Here is a 25,404-nt window from a genome sequence, read left to right as displayed (position 1 = left end):
AGGAATTAAACTTGCTGAAATTTGTTCAAAAGGCTGAATCACTTCCTGCTGGGAGCCATCAGACCACAACGCCTTGACAGAGTCACACGTGGTAGCTGGGGAGATCAGAGTGGTCCTTGGCAAGATGTGATTGCCCACCCAACCCCCTTTACATGACCTCTTTCATCAATGCCCTTTACCTATGAATTGGCATGATTATTATTCCCCCTAGTCTCAAAAGAAATAATGCAAGAGCAAAACAACTGTACCCTAATTCTCTAAAACATCACCAAAAGATCAGACCCTTAAACCCAATCCCAAAAAGATTATCATGGGTTAACTTTTACTTAGGTACATAATTCCCAGCAAAATCGCAGCTACAGGCCAAGCCAAAAACTTCCCCACACACAGAAGCCTATTATCATGAAGTCGGCACACAAATCAATCAGAGGCCCAAGCAATAAGTACAAGTACACTAAGCTTCAGTATGCCTTAGTGACTCGATTACACAAACCAGTAACTCAGGAATTCCCAGAAATGACCAGTCTAAATTTGAATTGTGTTCCTGTAGCAGTCCACACCTAGCTATGGGCAAGGGAAACAGAAGATACAGAGTGGCTTAGAAGAGAGCATGCTCAGTCTTGTGCATGGCTAGGAAAGCCTCTGACCCTTGACCCCAGCTTCCCCCAGGTTAAGTGGGAAAACAGGTTTCTTTGTATTCACCTGGCTAAGATAAACCACACCTATACCTTGTCTTTAACCAATGATAACCATCCCTATGTATTGTGTATATTTGCATATCAAAGACATTAAAAGCAGCCACAGCAACCTCCGCCCTCTCTTGGATCTTAGCTCTCACTGATGTCTGTCCTTGCTGGAGCTTAGCCTCTGGCCAAGCTCCATCTTTAATTCCTTTCCTTCTCTATCTCTCTCACCTGGGACCTGGCCTTCGGCCAGGCACTTTCTTTTCTCTATCATGTCTCCGACCTGTGTGGTATAAATTTGGGATCACTGGATGACTGTTGCCTTGTGTTATCCAGATAGATCGGAGTTTCTCTGTGGCTCCATTATAATCAATAAGGCCTGGATTTCTGACTCATTTCTGCCATCTCACATCTTTAACTTGGCTCCGCCACGCCCTTCACGGTATCCAAAACTTCTATCCTTCCTCTATCTTTCTACCTTGTGGCTTCTCTCGCCTGAGAGGCCGCAGTTCCCAGACCCCTCAGTCTTGATGATATGATTATTAAATTGTCTTCTAAAAACTGCTGATTAATTATTCCATTTTATTAAAAGCAACATCTAATTTTCCTTGATTGTAAGCTCAAAACTTCTCACAGGGTAATGAGAAAATTAAGCCACTTGTGACTAAATCATTTATCTTGTGTGCAACCTTTATTCTGTCTGTAATCACAATACAAAAATATAGAATGTTAATCAAGTGATTTGTTAAAAGTTAATGTATCACTTTCCCAGTTATCTCTCTGATTTTGTGTATCTGCATGCCAAGAATATGGGTATAAAAATAAAGATCAGACATTGGGATAGTGGAGCAGCTTGGTGAGGCAAAGTAATCCCATGGCTGTAATGATTAAGCTGTCCTCTGTTTGTTATTTTTGTTGACTGATACTTCGCCACCAGTCGGGATACCCTGGAGTCGTGGGCAAGGGTGGACTTTGCCCGCAGCAACATATAGGGATATGAGGATGACTTTAACTAACACAGGGAAAACAGTAAAATCAACAAAAATATGACCACTTTAAAGCATGTGGGGTGGGGAGAAGCTGGTAGAAATCCCACTAATAAGAGTTGCAGCACACACACACACACACACATATATAATGTTGACACAATAATTTCTGACAATAAGTCAAAGCTTTCACCCTATGTCTAGCTATATCACAGATTTTATTATACACATACAGGTAACAGTTTTCATTTGGCTTTGGCCACATTTTTCCTTAAAAAACAAACAAAAAAACCTCATCCAAATTATCAAAAATAGAAACTCGTAAATAAGTGCCTGGGAGTATGTACGATTTTTACACAATAGCAAAGAGTTAGGATCAACATGATATATGAACAAGCCTTTTGTCAGGAGTGATATGTGAATGGTCCATTCCCAGATTCTCTCACGCGGAGTCATTTTACTCAGGAAATCTCAAAATATATTATTTCAGTTACAATGGCTCAGGTTTCTTGGCAAAAGAAACATAAAGCCCTATTTAACAAGGACTCCTCCAAGTAGGTGCCCAAGAAATGCTTTTTGGCATCTTTGATGTGCATATACAATAGGGAGGCTGGGTATACACCACAGTGATCACCTCCCCGGTGCTTGTGGGAGCAGCTGGGTACAAAACAGGGCTGTAAATGCTTCTGTCCTATCATCTTCTACAATGCGCACCTCCAAAACATGTACTTTTCATATACTCACCATACCACATATATCTAAAAACTGAAAATAACCCAAGAGTCATAAAGCTTAGGCCTACTGGTCTGTGAAAATAGTTTCAAGTGTTCTCAGTGAAAGAGGTATTGCAACTTTAGCTAACTATAGAGAAGCCCTGGAAAATAGGGGTCAGACTGTGAATTTTTACCCCCAAACCTCCCCATTGGCAGACTTCTCTTCAATTCCAAACAGTTCTCTTTCTTTAAGAAAAGAGTCTCTCCATCAAAATAGCTGGTCAGGAAGTTCATGGGCAGTACCATCAGGCCCAGGAGTTTTATTTATTGGGGAAGGGGAGAATAAAATTAACAATGGGATCAGATTATCTTTCCAAAACAATTTCAGAACTCTGGCAAACTACCTTAAAGGAAATTCCTTATTTCTCTTTCATTTCGGAGACCTGCCAGTAGTTTTCTTCATTTGGCATTAAAAAAAAATCCCTCAATGCCTAGCCAAGAGTATGTATAATAACTTACACAAAATTTTCTTTTAAGAACCTGTTCTCTGGTCAACAGAAAAGGAAGAGCTTGGAATAGTCTAATCACAGCTTCCTCAGAAGCTCAGTAACCATTAAGTATTTACCTCCTGTTCAGGGGTTAGAGATCCCAGGGGAAGGGAACAAAACTTTACTTTCTCTTATGGAGAAAGGAATGAAGGCTCACTGAGTATGCCTGGCTTGAAGCTGAAAAGTAATTCAACAAACAAGTCACTGAGCTTCCTCTTTAGCCTGGGCATGTTCTCAGGGCTTTGTAGGTCAGAGGAAGAGGTTCTTTCCTGGGGCCAGTGTCAGAACTGCTGGAAAGCCAAGGAGAGTCATCTGGAATGGACTGCCTAGAAATGCAAATTGGGCCAATGGAATCCCTGGTCCTAAAGAGTGAAAAGAAATGAATCTTTTTCTCACCTCTCTCCCCATCCCTTATCTTCCAGGTTTTAATAGGAATAAAAACCCATGACAGAAAATAAAATCATTAAATCTCCCTGTATCCCACAGTATAGACCGAGTACAATACTATACTCTCTACTCTACAAACACCCAACAAAATATCAGATCCCAGTTTGGTCACCTAGACTTCTCTTTTATCTTTAAGCAGGAAAGGAAATGGGTGTGTGCATCCCTTTGCAATTCAGATTTTTCTTCTTTTCTTCTCTCATCCCAGAATAGGATCTGGAAGAGAAGTCCTAGACTAGATGGTACAAAAGAGCCATGGGAGATCTCTGGCCAACTGCATTCTAGAAAAATAATTCTACTGGAGGATGTTTAATCCCATAGCGGCATTAATATCACCCAATCTCAAAAAGTTGAAACAGTTTCATTCTAAGACACCTCAAGATGAGAGTGGGCAAGAAAGAAAGAAATAAGGAAGATGTCTGCTAAGCTCAGAGAGACTCTTTCTAGGCCTAAGCCTAATGGTGGATAATTCATTTCTTCCCTCCTATCAAGAAGTAGAAAAGACAAACTCAGAAGGAAATGCCTTCATTCTCCTCTAATTCACTTCTTCCTACGGATCTTGGGTTTCTTTACAGGCCGGAGATAAGGATTATCAATAAGATTTTCTTCCCCAGTCCGGCTTCCTGACAAGGAAGTATTCTGCTGTAGAACTGAGGCATTCTCTTTCTCAGCACCTGATTCATCCTGTAAAAGAAAGAACATCACCATTATTATCACAGAAGGCAGACCTAGCCAGAAGAAGAGAATGAAAATTCTCTGAAAATAAGATCCTCTAATTTTGTAGAATTACCATCACTTTCATGACATGGGGATCAGAGTCCTGTTTTCCCACCATTCTCATACAACTACTACTTCTCTCTTAGATTAAAAGGATTTCATCTACTTGGTTAGGGGGGTTAGGGGCAGACAGCTGCTTGAGTGATGAATAAAAATGGGGGGGGGGGGGCTGGGAAAGCTCCGTGGCTCAGTGGATTGAAAGCCAAGCCCAGAGATAAGAGGTCCTGAGTTCAAATCTGTACTCAGACACTTGTGTGACTCTGGGTAAATCACTTAACCCCCATTGCCTGGCCCATAGTATTCTTCCGCCTTAGAACCAATACCAAGTATTGATTCTAAGAAGGAAGGCAAGGGTTTAAAAAAAAATAGCACTGAATACACAGGAGAGGAAGTAGCAAGGGCTGCAAGAAAATCCAGGGTACCTAAGGAATAGAGAGACTCAAAAATAAGGAGGATAGAGTCCTGGATATTCAACAAGACTAATGGAAAGAGGTTCATAATCTCAGAATCACTCTTGGCGCTTCTCTCTTACTCCAAAGGAAATCAAGTCCAACTCTATCTGTGAAAAATCTCTTACACCCATCCAACCCTAACCATTCTCTCACTGTTACCACTCTCACTTCATCTCACCTTAACTATTCCCGTCACCACATTACAGGTCTTCCCACTTCCAGTCTCTCCCACATGAAATTCACCCTACGTATTTCTGCCAGATTAATCCCAACTCTGATGATGCTATTCCACTGCTCAACCAACCTTTCACCATTTCCCACTGCCTACCAAATAAAATTAAAATTTCTTAACTGGCACTTGAGGTCATAATGTGGCTCTAACCAGCCTTTTAAAGTTTATGCCACATTAATTCCTGTCTCCAGGACCTGCACTCACCACCTTTCAAACATACTTCATGCTTCTTGAGTTTCTGCTCAAGCTGGAAGGGCCTCGTTCCTCCCTTCTTTTCCTGGTGAAATCCTACCCAGGTCAAATGTCACCTTCTCACTGAAGACTTCTCTGGTTCCCCAAATCTTCCTTCCTAAAAACTCACAGCACCATCTCATATGCTTAGCATGTTCTAAATTGTAGTGAATAAACATTTTCTTGCCTCTGTAGACTGCAAGAAACAATATCTTATTTCTCTTTGTGTTTCCCTCAATGCCTTGTACATGCTAGACACTATAAACATCTGCTGAACATTGTTGAAGCCACAAGCACCACCTAAACTAAAACTGACATCCTCTAAGGGAGATCCGGTACAATTCCTCAGACACCTCAGATTTGCAAAATACAATCAAAAGTCCTAAACAATCCTAGCCCTAATGTGCTATAACCAATGACACCAACATTACTGGATGTAACTAGAAAGGCTAAGACAAAGGCAGGGGAAAGGTTACAAAAAGAAGAAGAAGAAGAGAGGAATAAGAAAGGGAAGAGGAGAAAACAGTAGGAGAGTGTAGCACACCACCCGCAATGACTTCTTATTCCCCCTAGATAGTACATCTCAATGATAACTTTTATAGACTTCAAAATTCACCCCCAAATGGACTGATGTTTTACAAGAAAGGCCCATCTAGAAGTCCTTTGCTATAACAGAGAATTCTGCCCCCTAGTCATTCACAAGTGCCATGTCATTCAAAAGGCTGTGAACTAGTCCAATCACTCTGGAAAACAATGTGGAACTATATCCAAACTTCCAACCTAACCTAGAAAGCTACCCCAAAGAGGACAGAGACAGAGAGGGAAAGGACCTATAAAATAGTAATATTTGTAGCAATACTTTCTGTAAGTGCAAAGGTCTGGACACAAAGTGGGTTCTCATCAACTGGGGATGACAACAAATTTTGATAAATGAGTGCAATCATGGATTATTACACTACAATAAATAAAAAGTATGGAGAATTTGGAGACACTTGAAAAGATTCATACAAATTGAAGGGGGGGGGGGCAGCTGGGTAGCTCAGTGGATTGAGAACCAGGCCTAGAGATGGGAGGTCCTAGGTTCAAATCTGACCTCAGACACTTCCCAGCTGTGTGACCCTGGGCAAGTCACTTGACCCCCGTTGCCTAGCCCTTACCCCTCTTCTGCCTTGGAGCCAATACACAGTATTGACTCCAAGACAGAAGGTAAGGGTTAAAAAAAAAAATTTGATAAGAGTGAAATGAGCAGAACCTGGAATAAAAATTCACTTAGTCCAAAGTAATGCAAAGGAAAACAATTTTTGAAAAACTTCAGAACTCTAATCAACATTGTCTAGGAAATTCTTCAGAAGACTGAGGATGAAGCATGTGTTCAGGAGTTTCTTGGCAGAGAATAACTAGAGGTACAAAATAAAAAATTCATTTTTAGATCTAGACAACATGTTGATTTGTTCTTTTTGGCTGCATTTATTTGCAGCCAAGGAGGATTTCTATTCAGGGAGCTGGTGAAGAGAAGAGTGAGGAAGTGGATAGTGAAATACTAAAAAAAAAAAAAGATTAAATCATCAGAAAAACATTAAAAATACACCTGGGAAGGGGGTAGTAGCACAACTAGGTAGCTCAGGGGATTGAGAGTTAGAGGTGGGAGGTCTTGGCTTCAAATTTGACCTCAGATGCTTCCTAGCTGTGTGACCCTGGGCAAGTCACTTAACCCCCATTGCCTAGCCCTTACCTCTCTTCTGCTTCTAAGATGGAAGGTAAGGGTTTAAAAAAAATACAGAGAAAAAAAGTTTAGAAGAAAGACAAACCAGCAGAGCAATGTTGTTACTACTACCTTGTTAAACTCAATATACTTGAAAAAAAAATTAACAGTACTCCTATTTGTTTTTAGTATACTGTTCTTGTTGATGTCTATTATAAAAAATAATTTTTTCTGAAGAACACACCACAAATCACCACGGGGGAGATGAAGTCCAAGAGGACAGGGTGTTAGCAATAACTTCTTGTTCTTTTGCCTCAAGGCAAAAGATTTACCCTTGGCAACCCAGGTAGTTTGCTGTCACAACAGATAAGCACAATAGCAGAAGATACAGATGGATGAAAAGCCAAGTGGAGCAAGAGGAACAAACAGCTCCACACCTGCATAGCCAAAGTTGGCCTGGGTTGGGCCAAACAAACCTCCTGGGAAACTTCTCTGGGAAGGCCACAACAAGAATAGTGGACAGCAAGTCCTAGGGGATCTGTCGGGGTCCCAGATCAGTTATAAGACACCAACCTGAGACTCAGATCCTATTTTGGTGATTGAAACAGACCCAAGCCAGTTTAGGAGCCGTGGGCCTTTGCTATACCTAAATGTGGGGTGGGAAGGGGATGAGAGGAAAGAAAGGGGAGGAGAGGGACAGAGCTCAGGATAAAGCCATGAGGGACACATACAACTATTTTGAAAATTACAAGCTAACATTTTATTTCATTTGGAAATAAATCTACAGATGTCACAAGATGTCCCTTGAGATAATTAGAGACACTGAGATTCTACAGAGGCAAGGTTGGAATCACTGCTGTGTAGTCACTGTGTGTCAAGAAGCCAAGGAAAAGAAAAAGGAGGAGGGTGAAGAGTGATGGGAAGACAATCTCCTTTTTTTCTTTCTCTCTTATGTGGTTCTCCTGGAAATTCTACTTCTCAGCTCTCTTCCATTAGGTAAGGGCATTGTTTTCCCTATCGATCCCATCTATTCCTATGTATGGTGTCTTCTCTCTGAGAAAAAGGAAGGTAGGTAGCTAAGCCTTAGGGGGAAGTGATGAGGGAAATTAAGTGTGAGACTGAACAACACCGACAACTGAAGGGAAAGAGGCAATCTGCCAAGGAGCCACCTGAGTCATAAATTCCAACTTCAATCATAGACACCAACTTATTTTGTTCTTTATGAGAAGATGAGGCTGGAAAACTTTGCAAACTGATACATTTTTAACAGACAATAAAATGTCACTCTTATGGAATAATTATGTGGCACTCTCTAAGCCTGAAACATAGACTGTCTTTGAAGAAATAGGTTACTACTTTTGAGTAAACATAACTGAAACTAAGTTAATATTGTGTTGCTTACTATAGGGTCTTAATTTAACAATGAGAGAGAGAATGATTTAAAATACCAATTATTTGTAAACAGATGAGGCCCCTAAAGTCCTGAATTTTTTCTTCTGTTAAGCATTCCTTGCGATCTGTTTTGTCCCATAATTAATTTAACTAAGAAAACATGGTCACAAATTATACAGAAACAAGACCCAGTCACTCCCTCCCTCGATTATCACAAATTTCCAAGTTAGGATAATCCAAAATAAGGAGATTTTATTTTATTAAAAATATATAGAAGTTAAGGATAATCTTTTGATCTAAGTCATTGTTTCCCAGCTCATTAGTCTGAAAGGAATTGAGCTGAAAAAAGAAATATGGTGTCAGATAAGAAGGGTTTTTGTGAAGAATGTGGAAAGGCATTGGTATGGTCCTGTGCATTCTCAGTAGCATCATTTCCATAGCCTTAAATACATGAAAAAGCAGGGTGAAATTTGATCAAGTGGTCATCCAGTCTGGGGTCCATTAGCTTTTTTTAAAAAATATTTTTAGAAATGTATTTCAATATGTTTCCTTTGTGATCCTTTGTATTTATTTATGCATTAAAAATTATTCTGTGAAGGGATCCTTGACACACACAATAAAGGTTTGATCTAGTCAAGGTACCACATTTTACAGATGAGGAAAGTAAGGTCCAAAAAGGAAAAATGACTTGGCTAACAGTCAAGATAATAAGAAATATCACCAAAATTTAGCCTCAGGTTCTCTGATTCTAAATATGGCACTCAGTCTCCTATTCCACACCACTTTAAAGGCATCAAAGACCTGCATCATTTCACCACTTGTATCATATACACTCTTTTCTTCCCTAAGGGAGTTCTAAGCCTCCCGTGCAAGAGGGTATCCTGTGCCAGAGGGTATAACTCTTACTTCAAATAAGACAGATACTTTTTCCCTGCTACCCCATCCATCAGGATCACTAGAGTGATTTTTTATCCCATGTGGGGCTTGAAAGAAGTTGGCCATCAGAAAATTGGCATAGACTGGGCTTGGTGGCACATACCTGCCTATTCTTCGGAGCTGAAGGCTAAGAATGAGCTACAGTTAGACTACGGCTAATCAGGTGTCCAAAATAAATCTGACACCACAGAAAGACTCAGATGGGAGAGAGGGTGCCTAAGGGAAGGTGAGCCAGCTCAGTGCAGGAGTGGGATTGGATCTGCACGTGGTCACTGAACTTCCAGCCTGGGCAAAATTGGGAGAAGAAATCATAGAGTCTAAAGTCAAATCAGAGGCCTCAGGTAGGTAATGTTCACTTCAGGAAATCCACTCAGACCACTAGCTAAGAGGAGCTGCTGCTACAGACTACATATGGGAAGATGCAAAATGGGAAGCCCTAGCAGGCAGAGAAGACAACGTACCGTACTGATGTGGAGAGGAAGGTTCTCTGTGTCTGTCTGTTCATCCTGTTCAGAAGAATCAGTCTCTTCCATCTGCTGCATCTCCAATTCAGATGGAAGAAGGGCTGTCAGGTAGGGAATGGTAAATGGTCGTGCAGCAATCACTAGAGAAAAGGGATGAGAAGGTTACTTTTTGGTAATCTTTGAAGTAAGCACAGAACCTGACATGAGAATGAATTCGCTATTTTCTAGATAAATACTTTGCCAATGGGTAACAGTCACAAGTCTGGAATGGAGAAACCTCCAACCATTGCCTGATACTTAGCTCTGCTGCTACCTAGGACTACAGAAATTTATAAGAAAATGGATTTGAGTACTTTCAAGCATCAAATAAGAATGAAGAGTTACTAAAGGACTCTAAGCGATCACCCTAATGCAAATATTAATAATATAGAAATAGGTCTTAATCAAAGACATATGTAAAACCCAGTGGAATTACTCGTTAGCTGGGGGGGGGGAAGGGGGGGAAACATGAATCATGTAACCATGGAAAAATATTCTAAATCAATTAGTTAAATAAAAATGTTCAATTCTAAAAAAACCCATAAGATGATAAAATAAAATAAGTAAAAAAAAGTTACTAAAGGGGAAAAACTTTTTTTTTTAATTTATATACTTGGGGACAGGTAGGTGGCTCAGGGAAAAAAATACACACACACATATATATACATGCACACATTTAAGGTGGTATTGGATAGAATGTAGGACTTAGCATCAAGGAAGCATTGGGTTCAAATTAAAACTTGGACTTTTATTAGTTGTGTGACATTGAGCAAGTTACTTAATTTCTGCCTGCCTCAGTATTCTTATCTATAAAATGTGGAGAATATTTCCCATGGTGGTTGTGAGGATCAAATGAATTAATACACTTAAGGAACTTTGTAAAACCTTAAAGGAATATGCTAGCAGTTATTATTAAAATAAACAAAATCACAAAATGCCAAGTATCAAAGGGACCTCCAAAATCATCTATTCCTACCTCCTCATTTGTACAAGTAAGAAAAATAAGGCCCAAAGAGGGAAAGTCTGCCCAAGGTTACACAGAATAAAAACAGGTCTCTTAACTCTCTATTCAGTTCTCTCTCTCTCACTCTCCTACCTCATCCCCCCATTACTGGGACACCTCCATAATAACTCTAGGCTTCCTATAATTCCCAAGGTCCAGGAATGGTGTCACTGCAGGTCTCTTCCTGCCCTAACCCCACCAAGAAGTGAACCATATACAATGCATTCTCAGTTCTGCTAAGGGTTATGTGAAGACCAGGGAAAGAAAAGTCCAGAGGCTTCAGAATATTCTGAGGTAAAAAATAAAACAAGAAGATTATTTTTGGCAAAGTGAAGGGAAAAAAGGGAAAAGATAATTTACTTCCTCCTGCTCAGAGGGAGGAAAAATGACATCCTCAGCTCCCCAGTCCATTCCCAAATGGCAAGATACCACAGGTCCATTCATGGGAGTGATTCTCACATGGAAATGTGCTGACATCATCTTTGAAAAGACTCTGTGTCTCGCCTGTCTTGGCCATAAAACGGGTAAGTGCCCGTTCCACATCACGCCTCTGTGATGCAGCTTTTTCCCGAAGGACCTGGTAGTCTGACACGAGCTCACGATACGTCTGAAGGAAGAAGATGAAAGGAAGTTAGAGTGTCTGCTGAACTTGTTTTGCTTAACTATGCCTACTTGTTACAAGGGCTTTGTATTTCTTTTTGTTTTTCCCAGTGGGGTGAAAGGAAATGGGAGGGAAAGAAAACAGGCTTCTTTCCTTTTTTTTTTTAAACCCTTACCTTCCATCTTGGAATCAATACTGTGTATTGGTTCCAAGGCAGAAGAGTGGTAAGGGCTATGCAATGGGGTTAAGTGACTTGCCCAGGGTCACACAGCTGAGAAGTGTCTGAAGTCAGATTTGAACCTAGGACCTTCCAACTCCAGGCTTGGCTCTCAATCTACTGAACTACCCAGCTGCCCCCAAGAAAATAGATTTCTAACAAACGAAAAAGAAAACTTTTTTTTTAGTTGGAAAAATGACAACAATATTGAAGCGTGACCCAAGAGGGCAATTAAGGGTAGGAAGCTAGGTTGAATGGTACTCTCCCAGTGACAGGCAATAAGAGAACTTGTCCCTTAAACAAACATCCCTACTTTTATCCCTAACATTTCCCCACTATGCAAGCTCCTAAATCTCCTCTCTTCTGAGTCAGATTTAAGCCCTTCAGGGTATCTATAAAAAACAAATCAGGGGGCAGCTAGGTGGCTAAGTGGATTGAGAGCTAGGCTTAAAGAAAGGAGGTTCACATCTGGCAGTAGTTCCTAGCTGTGTGACCCTGGACAAGTCACTTAACCCAAATTGCCCAGTCCTTACTATTCTGCCTAGAAATCAGTACTTAGTACCTAGGGACCCATGACATCAGCTGTACAAATTAGTGAATTCCCAACATACACATCTTTTGCCCTCCAGATCACCTAGCAGCTATGGGTAGTGGACAGGAAATAAGAGCCCTGACCTCTGTTCAGGATCAGTTAGTCACATAACTTTGCTTAGAATCACAGACTCTGAGAACTGGAAGGGACCTCAGTAGCCATCTCCTCCCCTCCCCCCAAGAATCTTTGATAGAACAGACAGGTTATATCTCTTAAACCTGAATGCCCAGGAATGACTACGATCCTTTAGGGGAGGTCTGGCAAAGACAGAGAACAATGAGATGATCACTTCTATATGGTGTGGAAGTTATATCCCTTCTAATGCAGCCTGAACTTTTAAGAGCTTTTGTGGTTGCCACATCACATTGTTGTTGCTTTTAACTTAAGAGTCCACTAAACCCACAGATGTTTCTCAGAACTGATGTCTTTCCACAGTTCCCCCCACCCCCATCTTATATTTGTGGAGTTGATTTTTTTGGTATCTAAGTGGACCATTTTACAATGATTTCTACTGAATTTCATCTAATTAAGATTTAGCCCAAGGCTCCAGGATGTCAAAATCCTTTTAAATGCTGTCATCCACTGGGTTTACTTCTTGTCATCTACACATCTGATGAACATATGCCTTTATCCAAAGGGATTTTTTTAGTTTATCCAAGTCATTTATCCAATGACTTTCTCGAAGTCATTGATAAAAAGTGTTAATCAACAGAGCCAAATATAAATCTCTGGGGCCCTCCACTGGAGACCTCCTGCCATTGTAGACAGAGAACCATTAACAACTTAGAAAGAGTTTTGCCTCCCAGCCAGTGATGACTCCATCTGACTGTATTATTGCTGAAACCACATCTCCTCCTTTTTCACAAAAATAGCATGAGATGTTTTATCAAAAACTTTGGAAAATGTAAGGTGAACTGAGGGCAGCCAGGTGACTTAGTCAACAGAGAGCTAGGCCTGGATATGGGTTAAAAAAAAAAAGCTAGGTAAACTATAACCAAAACATTCATCTACTGGTTTACTTTTTTTTTTTTAATGGAGTAGGGCTGGCATTATGTTCTTGATAAAAGCCATACTGGCCTCTTTGTAATAATACTTCACTTTCTAAATAGTCACTGATCATGTTTTTTATGATTCTTTCTACAGTCTTCCCAGGAATCAAAGTCAAGCTCACGGGTCTTTGAGTGTGCAGACTGGTCTTTCCCCTTTTTTAAAAATAAGAAAAGGGGGCAGCTGGGTGGCTCAGTGGATTGAGAGTCAGCCCTAGAGATGGAGATCCTGAGTTCAAATGTGACCTTAGACACTTCCTAACTGTGTGACCCTGGGAAAGTCATTTACCCTCATTTCCATATTATTCATTTTTGTAAGTGAATAATCTAAAACATAAACACAAATAAACAAGTGATAAATCATATATTTTCATCTACACTTGGACTCCCAACAGTTCTTTCTCTGGAGGTGGATAGCATTCTTTGTCCTCAGTCCCTCAGAATTGTTCTTCTAGATCATTATATTGCTGTTAGCAAAATCTATCACATTTGATCATTCCACAATATTGCTGTTACTATATACAATCTTTTCTAAGCTAACTTCTCCTGAAGTACTTTAGTCTATAGGAATCCTGACTAACTTTCTTCTGAGCTGACTGAAATCTGCTTTCCCCAAATCTAGGGAACATGTCAGGTTATGCTAAGATTCCGGCTCTATTACAAACTCTAGGACAAAGAGATCACTTTCCTTCAGGGTTCCTATCCTTTCTTTCTAGCAATCAGTTCTTCTCTGTTAAGTAAAAATTAGATCAAGATTAGAATGACCCCTTACTGATTCCTCCACCTATTGAAGGATAAATTATCACTAAGGCAAGCTGAGAAATTATCAGGTCCTTTGCTTTGGCCGAGGATAAGATATATAAAGTGCTTAGCACAGTGCCCAACATATAGGCACTAAATAAATATTCTCTCCCTCCCACTCTTTCCTCATAACTGACTTCTGCCATCACTACTATATACTACTGCTCTGTGCCAGACTTGTGATTGTACCCAAATTCAACTATTTCTTCTTTCTGTACAGGTAGTTTGTAGTAAACTCCAATAACACAATTAATTATATTTTCCCCTCCTCTGACCTGTATCCAAATATTCTCTATCACGTTCCCAGAATTCCTCTCAAATATACTTTCTTCATGTACAAAGCTATCAACTCCCACCTTCCCCTTGTTTCTTTTGGACATTTATGTACAACCATTTCAGACTATGGATTCTACCCTAACTTCTTTCTTGGGTTTTGTCTCTTTCTAGGGGTCTCAGCAGCTACTAGTGTTTCATCTTTGGGGCTACTATTGCCACATCTATACTACATGTAGAATAAAGGGGCAATCTCCAGAGTAGACCTAGTCCTCTTCCACATTTCTCTATTCCTGTTGAGGACACCACTTGCTATCTTTCCAGTAACCAGATTTGCCATCTCTGTATCATAAACTCATTTCCCTTCACCTCACATAACCAATCACTGGTGCCAAATCTTGTCATTTCTCCCTTCCCACTATCTTCTGGATCTGACCCTTCTCTTTTGTTCATGTCCACATCATCTTTCTCCTAAACATACCACACAGTTTTGTAATTGAGCTCACTGCCTATAGTATTTCTCTCTCTAATTCATCCTCTACAAAACTTCCTGAAGTGCAAGTTGTCTAATTACCTCTTTGATAAGGTCCAGAACCTTCCTATTAACTATAGGATCAAATACAATTTTATCTTTGTCCCAATTTATTAAAATTTCTATTTTTCTCTAAGTTGTATAATATATATGATCTTCCTAACTGGGAGTTCTGAACTACTGATTATACTAGCAACTTTCTGTCTAATAAAAACTCCATAAAAAAAGAAAGGGACCTCATGGACCTGAAAGAAATTATATTGCCCCAGGTAAAACATCAACTAGCTACTTAATAAGAGTAATTACTTATACCTCCAGTCTCCAATGAGAAAGCAAGAAGAATAGATTATAGATAAAATGAAGCCTGGAGAAGATTCAGTTCCACTCCCTTCCAAAAGGAAAGAGGTTGTTAATAGAACCAAGTGCTTTCTGAAGTACCACCCACTGTGCCATATATACATAATTTATAAGTTAAGCAAACATACACATGGGGGAAAGGCATTCTCAAAAATGTTTTATTTGATCAAAACATCTGGTTTATACTAGTTCCATCGTTATTATGTAAAATGTCATGGTGAATTATCTCCAGAGAAAAACATTCCTCTGAGGGCTTAGCTTTCCTAAGATACATTCCAATGGAAAATAAATTTCCCCAAAAGGACAGAACTGAATTCTCCGATTACGACAAAAGCGAATGTGAATGGTGAAGACACATATAGAAGATGCCCATCAAATGTGTATGCCTCAGTGGAGGCATAACCTGGTATTTTTTGTTTTTTATGTATACAGACATATACACATACAAGTACGTATTTATAAATAAAAAACACACATAGATATTTATCTTTGTTGGAATGTTAGGAACAATAGGTTCTCAATTTACCTGATCTATCCATTCAAATTCTCTTCTGTTCCCTAACAATTAAAAGATCAAAGGAGTCAGGTCTCCTGTTATAATTTTTCAGGTATATTGGGTTTTCAATGGACTTTCAATTTATGGACTAGATTTGTAATTTAATCATCATTTAAAAGACTATTTTATGAGAAAATGCATTCTGAGTTCCAGATACCTATTTATAAACCAACCTTTGGAAGATAATCTGTTCATAAATTGGGGATTACAAATGATCAGAAATGGGTCTACTACTCTAAATGATCACCTTAGTGCAATTATCAATAATAAGGAAATAGGTCTTGATCAATGATACACGTAAAGCCCAGTGGAATTGAATGTTAACTATGGGGGTGGGAAAGGGAAAGAACATAAATCATGTAACCATGGAAAAATATTCTAAATTAATTAATGAAATAAAATTTCCCAACATTAGAAAATAAATAAAATAAGAAAAAACCTTAACTTCCAAAAAAAGAAAATAATAAAAAAGAAAGAAGGAAAAAATGGGTCTACTGCTTAAGACAATGTCTCTCAAGGTCAACTCACTTACCGGTGTTTTGATGTAGGTATGAGGATCAGGGAATTCAGGAAAATGGCTAGGGATATGAGGTGGGTGAGACTTGTTCTGTCCAGCAGTCAGGGCTTTGGGAGTCACAGGTTGATTGGTGACTGGAGCTGCAAGAGAGTTACACACTTGTTCACTGGCTTCACCTTCCTTTGAGCCCCAGTTGCCCCAGTTCTACCTTCTTAGGACAACAATGCCTCTTGTCATTAAAACAAATGGCTGGGCCATAGTTGTGAATTTTCTAAACAGCTTCTGGTCACCTGAAAAACTGATATTTGTGATTTATTTTTAACACTTTTCTTTTTAAATTTTGTGATAAATCCATTAAAATGATTGGTTAAGTATAAGAAACTAACTGTATAGAAATTTTCTCTATGCCAGAGATTTTTTACCTAGGGTCCATAGACTGACAAGAAGCCTAGGAACAGATTTCAGGGGGTTTGTGAACTCAAATGGAAAACAAAATTACATCTTTCTTCCTTTTTTTTAAAGCCCTTACCTTCTGTCTTGGAATCAATACTGTGTATTGGTTCCAAGGCAGAAGAGTGGTAAGGGCTATGCAATGGGGGTCAAGTAACTTGCCCAGGAAGTGTCTGAGGCCAGATTTGAACCTAGGACCTCCCATCTCTAGGCCTGGCTCTCAACCCATTGAGCACCCAGCTATCCCCTACATCTTTATTTTCACTAACCTCTAACTGAAATTAAGCACATCCTTTAATTATTTAAAGGCATTCTTTACCAGAGTGCCAAAGGGGCCCATGACACCAAAAACAAGAATCTCTGCTCTATGTAAATGGAATTCAGCACCACCTCTGAAGCTTGTAGTCTTTAAGAGTTTTCTAAAAATCTAGTTAACTATTTAACCCCTTCTTCAGGGAAGATTCTTTATAGGTGAGTATGGGTGTTAGAAAATGTCTCATGTCAAAAAAGAATTTATATGGATAAATTCTTAAAACTTAGAAGACAGAACAAGAACCCTGAGGAGTTTCCCCCAAGCACTTGATAGCTAGAGGTGTATGGGGTCCCTGACTACCATTCTTGTCACAGCCAGCCCCCAGGAATTCTCCTTGAGAGCTATCAGTTACACTAAGAAAAAGGGCAAGACAGAGAAGCTGCTGCCTTCCCTATCTCTAAGGGCCTTAAGCAATAGGGAGACAAACTAGGCTCCCAATTGTATCTTTAAAATCCAGATTCATTTACATGAAATAACTGGCAATAGCAACTTTTTATGCTTTCTGGGGAGTGAAAGATTTAAAAAGATAGCAGCATATCTAGGGATATGAAATAAAATGCATTCTATTCCCTTTGCATCCTACCATCCCAAGCTAAACACCTCTGGCTGGTTCTGCTGTCATACTCTTCTTCCTGAGCAACAAGAACAACATTCATCACTTGTGTGTGGTTCTTATTGAACTTCTGGGACTAAAGCTGGTGATCCTAGGAAAAATCAAGTCAGTTTCCCACTTTGATAATAACTACACTTTCACATAATAACCTATTTGCCTACAGCCCTCCAAAATAAAAAAATAACCATAGTAAGTAACCAAAACCCAGCCCGGCTTATATCCAAGACCACCTACGTGCTGTGATGACCATCCTCTGGGATCGCTTTGCATACGCAGGGAGAGTTTCCACATTGAAACCTAAGGGAAAGAAAAATAAAAGTCCCTGTTGTGACCTCCAGAAATAATCACTGGGAAGGCAGAAGAATCTACTTAGGGGCAACTAGATCACACAGTAGATAGAATACCAGACTTGGAGTTGGAAGGTCCTAGGTTCAAATCTGACCTCAATACTTCCTAGCTGTGTGACCCTAGTCAAGTTACTTAACCCCAGATTACCTAGCCTACACTGCTCTTCTGTCTTAGAAATTATACTGTGATTAAATGAAAATGGGTTAAAAAAAAAAGAGTCTTATTGTTGAAACACAAATAAACTGCTCTTACTTGGCAGAAACCAAAATTAAAGGTAAAATCATTACTAAAGAGGACATTGAGATACTTAAATTTGTTCTGGGGTGCCAGTTCACAATGAATTTGACTGGTTACAAAACAATGTGACAATAATAGTAGTTCACATTTATATACATTATTAGTGCAAATAAAAAATCCTTTGAAGCTTCTACATTATTCAAATAGGCACTGTATATTTCCATTGAGCTGAAAATAATTACTGTATTTTATATAATTATTCTTTGAATAGTTCTAATTCAAATATATCTGACCACTTCACAGAATTCATTATTTGCAATAATTGGGACCTGCTGTTGTTCAGTTGTTTTTCAGTAGTGCCTGACTCTTGGTGATCCCATTGGGGTTTTCTTGGCAAAGAGATTGGAGTGGTTTGCCATTTCCTTCTCCAGTTTTACAGATAAGAAAACTAAAGCTAAAAGAGTTGAGTGACTTATGCAGTTCACATAGCTAGTAAGTGTCTGAGATCAGATTTGAACTCAGAAAGATAAGTCTTCTTGACTCCAGGCCTAGTACTCTATATACTACATTTAGTTGCTTCAAATGGGACCTGGCAGTAAGATACATTTCTCATAGCCATCCTGTGAAATAGAGGCAGTTTAGGTACTCTTATTTTACAGGTAAGAAAGTTGAGACCCAGAGAAGTTATGTGACTTGTCCAAGGTCACACTGTTTGTACATATCAGAGATGGTGCTCAAATCCAGGTCTTCTCATTTAAGGAATAAGTGATGGACACTGTGCCCTAACTGTGAACCCTCAAAGGGCCTAAAGGAGACTTAGAAGACATCTCCCTCATCACTAGGGAATCACAAAATAATTAATCCTTTTCTCAGTCACCAATCCTACCATATCAAGACACTGTGTGTACAATGGAAGATGAAAATCTACTCACCCATCTCAACAAGTGTAACCACAATGTCTGACAGTGTTGGCTGTGTCCTGGCTGTGTGCTCGCAATAGGATTTAGCGCTCCTCCCAATTTCTGAAAGGTCTAGGAAAACAAAGTTAGGTATACAGTCCAATACCAGGCATGGGCATTTCAGTCTCCTCAGCCTGAATACTGGGCCTCTGATAACCATTCTTGTCGAATTCTTACAAAAAAGAAGAAATGATGTTTCCAGTGATTCCACAAAGCTCGCTGACCAGAATAAAGGAAGATGCAGGGATGTGTTGAAGATCTACCAAAAACTGATACTAAGTAAATAGTTCTTCCTCAATCTCATCTGAAAAATGATTACACGTAATCCTATATCATTATCTAAATTATTCCATCTGTCTGTCCAAGGACCTGTCTACCCAACAAAACCATAAGCTCTGATGTCAGGGGCTGGGGTTTCTTTCTTTGAAATCCCTAGAGCAAACAGCACGGTATAAGACACACTTTAATATGTTAGGAATGTCCATGATTTCACTTTGTAGGTAAATCTTCACAGTGTGGTTTCTGGAGGGAAATCCCTATAAAACAGTTTAGAAATAAGGCCTATGAGGAGTTGAAAAATCACCATCTACTTGGTTCTTGTTCTATTAACAAGAAATTCAATAACATTTATTATATACTGTCCACATACAATGGACTAAGAAGACATAAAGATAAATGACATCTAGAATCTTCTGTAAGGAAAAGTTTTCAATTTCCTAGGGGAGTGAAATCTACACAAATAAGAGAAAATGGAAAATTGAACACAACAGATGCATAACAGAAGTACAAAACAAAATAATACATGACAGAGGAAAGTAATTTCTAACTGGAAAGACCACAGCTGATTTCACAAAGAAAAATAGCAACTGAACTGAATTTTGAAGAACAAATAAGATAGAGATCTGTAGGAGAGGATAAACAGATTCCAAACTTAGGAGTAAGATGAGCAAAGGCACAGATGCAGGAAAATTAGAGCAGGATGGAGAGGTGTGAGATTTAAAATGGTTGAGGTCTTAAACTGTAGTGAGTTTAAATGGTGGAAGATATAAATTGTGATAGATATAAGAGTGGGTGAGTAAAGTTTGACCGCAGAAATATGTTTCACTACAGTGTCTTGGTTTTTAAATCAAATATAAGGTGGTCGCCAGGGAAATATTCCCAATTATTCAAATACCCAAGTCAATTGGGTTTTATAGATATTTTAATTAACAATACAATGAGTAATCAAAGAAAGAGAGAGTAAGAAAGGAATAAGTATGAAGGGCCTCAAGCCAATATGGCCTAGACCTGAGTCTTAAGAGAGAAAATCAGTCAGTTTTTTAACACTCACCACAAGGTCTGACTAAAGAGGGATTCTAGTGACATCAGGCCAGCTCCATCTCAGCTGACTTCACCAGAGAGCCTTCCAGCCAGACTGTTCCAAAAGGCCTCTCTCAAGAGATTCTTCCCAAGAGGTCCTCATCAGAGATCCTCCAAAAGGCTTTCTCCAAAAGGATCTCCTCAAGAGATTCTGCTTTTTCTTATATAGGGGTTTTTCTCCCATGTCACCTCCCCTAAGTCCCTACATCTACCAATCACTGTAGACGCTTTCCAAAGGACTGCCCATCTGAATTCCTGCTAAATCGATAAATCTCCTCAGTAAGTCTGAACCAGTGAAAACATAGCTGAGTCAACTAATCTCATCAAGAGAAAACTTCCCGACCCTTTTAGGTACCTAGCATCCCATTGTATTAATTCTAAAAACAGGCCTGGCTCAAAGAACTCCTTGCCTTATTATAAGCATGGATCCAAGTACTTTCATTGTTTAGCAAGGAGTTTTTTTCCCCTAAAGCAGTCTTAAGTACGGTTGGAGTAGAGGTCCTCCCATTTCTGATCTTGGCGAGTTCTCACATCAAAATGGGGAATGTTTCTCAGTAGGGAATTTGTTCCAATTAAGAATTACCTGATGGGGAAATTTTTAACATTCACAAGTCTGAGAGATTTCAAGATTTACAGAGGGGAAAGGAACAATTAATTTAATCAGTCAAATAATCAGTTAAATTTCCTATGGCATTAAAAAAAGAGACATGTAAAGATCTTTACAATTTGAATTCTTATCCCGGATTATTTTATTCAATTAATTAGGAAAGCACTGAGTAACATACTAATATTAAAGACATTGAAATATAAAACGTTTTGGGGCAAAATTAACTAAGTGAAAACACAAACTTCTTAAATCTCAAGACTTTCTTTGTTAAATATATCATACAACTTAGTTCTTAATTATGTAATACGCAATTATCTAAATTGTTTTAAGTAACTTAGTTTTGTTTCCCTAACAAGACAATAAACTTTCTAAGGACAGATACTCTCTTCTTTTCATATAATCCCAATGGCAACAGCAAGATTACTCGATTGAGTAATCTCAAATCAACCTTCCACCAACATATCTCATAATTCAAAATCATTAAGCTTCCTTCATATCCCATAACAGCCATCCATTCAAGCTATTCTGCAATCCATCCTGCTCTACTTCTTTTCGATTTCTTAACCTCTTACGATATCTTTCCAACCTCATAATTCCACCAAAACTGCTCTCTCCAAAGTTTCCAATGACTTCCTAATTGCCAAGTCCAATGGCCTTTTCTCAGTCCTCATTGTTCTTGCCCTCTCTGCAGCCTTTAACATTGATGATTACCCTCTCCTCCTTGATACTCTTCTCTCAAGTTTATTGGGAGTATCACTCTCCTCTGGTTCTCCTTCTACCTATCTTTTTTTAATTAAACCCATACCTTCTGTCTTGGAATCAATACTGTGTATTGGTTCCAATGCAGAAAAGTGGTAAGGGCTAAGCAATGGGGGTCAAATGACTTGCCCAGGGTCACACAGCTGGGAAATGTCTGAGGCCAGATTTGAACCTAGGACCCACCCACCTCAACCCCGCCCCCCCCATCTCTAGGCCTGGTTCTTAATCCACTGAGCTACCCAGTTGCCCCCCTATCTTTTTTTTTTTTAAACCCTTACCTTCCATCTTGGAATCAATACTGTGTATTGGCTCCAAGGCAGAAGAGTGGTAAGGGATAGGCAATAGGGGTCAAGTGACTTGCCCAGGGTCACACAGCTGGGAAGTGTCTGAGACCAGATTTGAACCTAGGACCTCCTGTCTCTAGGTCCCCATCTATCTTTTTTGACAGACCCTTAACCATGTCATACCCCCTATCTGCAGATGTCTCAAAGGGCCCTATTCTCTTTTTCTTCTACATTTCATTAGACAATCTCATTCACTCTCCAAGATTTAATTATCATTTCTCAGATCTACCCATCCTGCCCTAAATTCAACTAACTTCTGGCCTTGCATCTCCAACAGCCTTTCAGACATCTTAAACTGGATGTCCACTAATCTTAAACTCAAAATGGCCAAACTGAGTTTATTTTTTCTCCTATACCCTTGCCCCTTGCAAACTGCTCTACTACTACTGAGTGTATCCTCTGAATGACTCAAGCTACAAATCTTGGTGCCATACTCTATTCATTATCTTGCACTTCTCAGGTCCGAGCTGTTGCTGCCAATTTCACCTCTGAATCATGTCTCTAATATGCACCTTTCTCTCCTATGACACTGCTATCACCCTGTTAAAGACCTTCATGACTTTACATCTAAACTACTGAAATAGCCTGACAGTGAGCTTCAATGCTATAAGTCCCTTCTCACTCCAATGCATTCTCCATTCAACTGCCAAAATTATTTCCCTACAGAGAAGATCTGACCTCATGACAACCCTACTCTAAATTCAACTGTGTGGAAGAAAATTTACATGCATTCAAGACAGAAAGCTGAGGACAGAAGAGCTGTCAATCAACATCCAGTACTGATCAATAGACATCCCCTCAAGTATCTCTTTATTACATAGAAACCCCAGAGTATCTCTCTATTACAGCTGGTTCCCTCTCACATCCAGGATCAAACACAAAATCTTGTTTGGCCTTCAAAATCCTTCACAACCTATCCCACTACCCCAAAACAAATAAACATACATTTTGGAGTCTTCTTATACCTTCCTTCCCAAAATGTACTCTTCAATCCAGTGATACTAGCCTCCTGGCTCTTCCTCAAACAAGACATTCCTCCACCTTCCTCTTTTCCCACTTCTTGATCTGGGAACAGTAATTAATAGTATCACTACTTTTGGAAAGAGCATGTTAACTGAATGCCTTAGGGATCAATTCACCCTTCTAGTAATGCCCCAGACCTAAATTCCCTTAATTGGTTATCATAGTCTTATGTTATATCTCCCTTTATTAGAATATAAGTTCTTGGGGGAAGGAACTGCCTCGTTTTTTAAATTTGTATCCCTAGTGCTTAACAAAGGACTTACTATATACTAATAGCAGGTACTTAAAAAAGGTCTATTTGTTCATTCATTCATTAAGCCTCAGTAGCCACGTTTCAAAAGCTGCTATGTTAGGAAAAAATAAATTATCTACTGACCAAACTTTTGCTGAATACATCCAAATTTAACTAAATGGGTCCTTGTCCACAGTCCATTATTCAGCTTAATTTGAAAACTCTAGTGACTCAAGAAACTGCCAGAGCTTATACTCTCTTGGCATAACCACTGAGAACCCAAGGCAACCTCCATAACAAGAAGTCTCATAAAGGTAGGAACAATACTTTGAAAAAATTTTAATGAAATGACTTTGCAAAAGACAGCTATTATTCTTCCATACTCACAGCTTTGTAACATCTCAGTTAGTGTTTCCACTGATGCTTTCTCAGCACTCTCAAACCCAGCCTCCGTCAGCAAGGAGCTCACAACTACCTGAAGGGTCCTCCTCCGTGCCAAATAGTAGTTGTCTGCAGGGGTGGAGGCCTGCTTGCTTCCTGATCTCTATATGAATCAATAACCCAGGTAAAATGTAAGCAGGATTTTAGTTCAGGTACTAAAGGTGAAATCACACACTTCAAGAATATAAAACTGACATCAATGGCAGATGGGAGATGAATGATAAATCCCCATGTACATCTCCCCTTTAAAATGTAACAACTCTGCTGCTCAGACTTGTGCTTCTAGCTAACTAGTTTAATAATTATCAAGTGTTCAAGTGAATTCTGGAGACTAACGATTCCTTCCCTCAAAGCATGCCCCAGAATAAGGCCTCCTTCTCAATCTGAGAAATCTCCACTTCACATTCGATAAGAAACACTTATAAAAGAAATGGGTTGGATTTCATTACCTCTATGTTCCCTCCAACCGCTAAAAAGGTCTCTGATATTATGAAAAAAGTACTGGTAGGGTCAAAAGCAAACATCAACAGTAAATCTTCTTCTCAGCTATCATAGGGTTAGCAACCAGCTTTTTAGAGAAAAAAAAAAACAACACGCGGAAAGTCCTTTTAAATCCCCCACCAGTTTATTTTTCGATTGGCCAACTACAGGACCAATAAAGAGAGAAGGGAGGGCAGCTTGAGCCAATTAGGCGCTTTCTCCGAATTCCCCGCCTTCTACTGGGAACTAGCCAATTGAGAACTCCGGTCGCCAAGGGCTCGGTGAGGCTGGGGGAGGGGTGCGCCAGAGGATGAGGCCTTTACCCCGGCCCGGAGTCGCTCATTGCGGAAATTTCGAAGTTCTCCCTGTCCCATCTTCGCACTGCTTCCTTTTTCTGAGGCAAGGAGCTAACCCCCCATGGTCCTCATTCCTGATCCCGCTGACTCTGGTCCTTACCGCTCCTGAGCCACCGGCTCCGGCAGTTGCAGCTGTGTCGGCCATCTTGAATACCTGAGAATGTGCGTGTGCGCAAGGAAGCCTGGGAACTGTAGTTCGAGGCGGAAGCGGAGGGGGCGGGGCCGGGAGGAGGAGGCAGGATAGCCCAAGTTTCCCAAGGCGTTGTGGTGATTGTAAACAGAGCCCTGGCTTCTAGTAGCTAACCTGGAGGAGGAAGGGGGAAGAAAACCTGAGAAATGCGCCTTCAGGTGACTACAGGAAAAGTGTGCTAGAATATTTTTCGTTCACCATTTAAACCCCTGCAAGCTTCTTAGCCTCGTACAGATGAGACCTCAGTCCCAGGATCTCAGGAATAGGACTCGAGAACCAGGAATTCTTTATTGTGTGTCATGGACCCCTTTGGTAATCTGGTGGAACCAGTGGCTCTCTTCTCGGTTTTTAAAGGCATAAGAATACAAAGGATACCAATAATATTAACTACAGATATAAAGTTTAAAACAAACAAATCAAGTTTAAGAACCTCAGATTTTTAAATCCTCTGCTTTAGTTCAGCTTCTTCCCCTTTTCACCAAACTGGAATCCAAGGCCAGGGAGGAGTGACGTACACAAGAGTGACAAAGATCCAAGTTCCAATGCTCTTTCCTCTTCACTGTTTTGAAACTACACCCCTCACCAGCAGTCTGATAACC

General features: G+C 39.7%; 1 protein-coding gene across 2 annotated transcripts; it reads right to left on the bottom strand.

Moving 5' to 3' along the window:
* Positions 1-1,868: 1,868 nt before the first annotated feature.
* On the bottom strand, positions 1,869-25,291 carry TAF8 (TATA-box binding protein associated factor 8). 2 transcript variants are annotated; one of them, XM_007483877.3, is made up of 9 exons: positions 25,236-25,291; positions 24,229-24,919; positions 23,726-23,882; positions 18,988-19,086; positions 17,705-17,767; positions 16,110-16,234; positions 11,062-11,209; positions 9,558-9,700; positions 1,869-4,058 (listed from the first exon to the last, which is right to left on the bottom strand). In XM_007483877.3, the coding sequence occupies exons 2-9, from the start codon at positions 24,301-24,303 to the stop codon at positions 3,915-3,917; spliced, it is 954 nt and encodes a 317-aa protein (XP_007483939.1). In that variant the 5' UTR covers positions 24,304-24,919; positions 25,236-25,291; the 3' UTR covers positions 1,869-3,914. The 2 variants fall into 2 exon arrangements, with proteins under 2 accessions (XP_007483939.1, XP_001370623.1); XM_001370586.5 differs by having other exon boundaries at positions 24,716-24,919; positions 25,236-25,287.
* Positions 25,292-25,404: the final 113 nt, after the last annotated feature.

The sequence above is a fragment of the Monodelphis domestica genome, chromosome 2 (assembly GCF_027887165.1).
Source record: "Monodelphis domestica isolate mMonDom1 chromosome 2, mMonDom1.pri, whole genome shotgun sequence".
Taxonomy (NCBI): Eukaryota; Metazoa; Chordata; class Mammalia; order Didelphimorphia; family Didelphidae; genus Monodelphis; species Monodelphis domestica.
The sequence above is the reverse complement of the archived record's forward strand: the minus strand, read 5'-3'. Positions and strand labels throughout refer to the sequence as shown.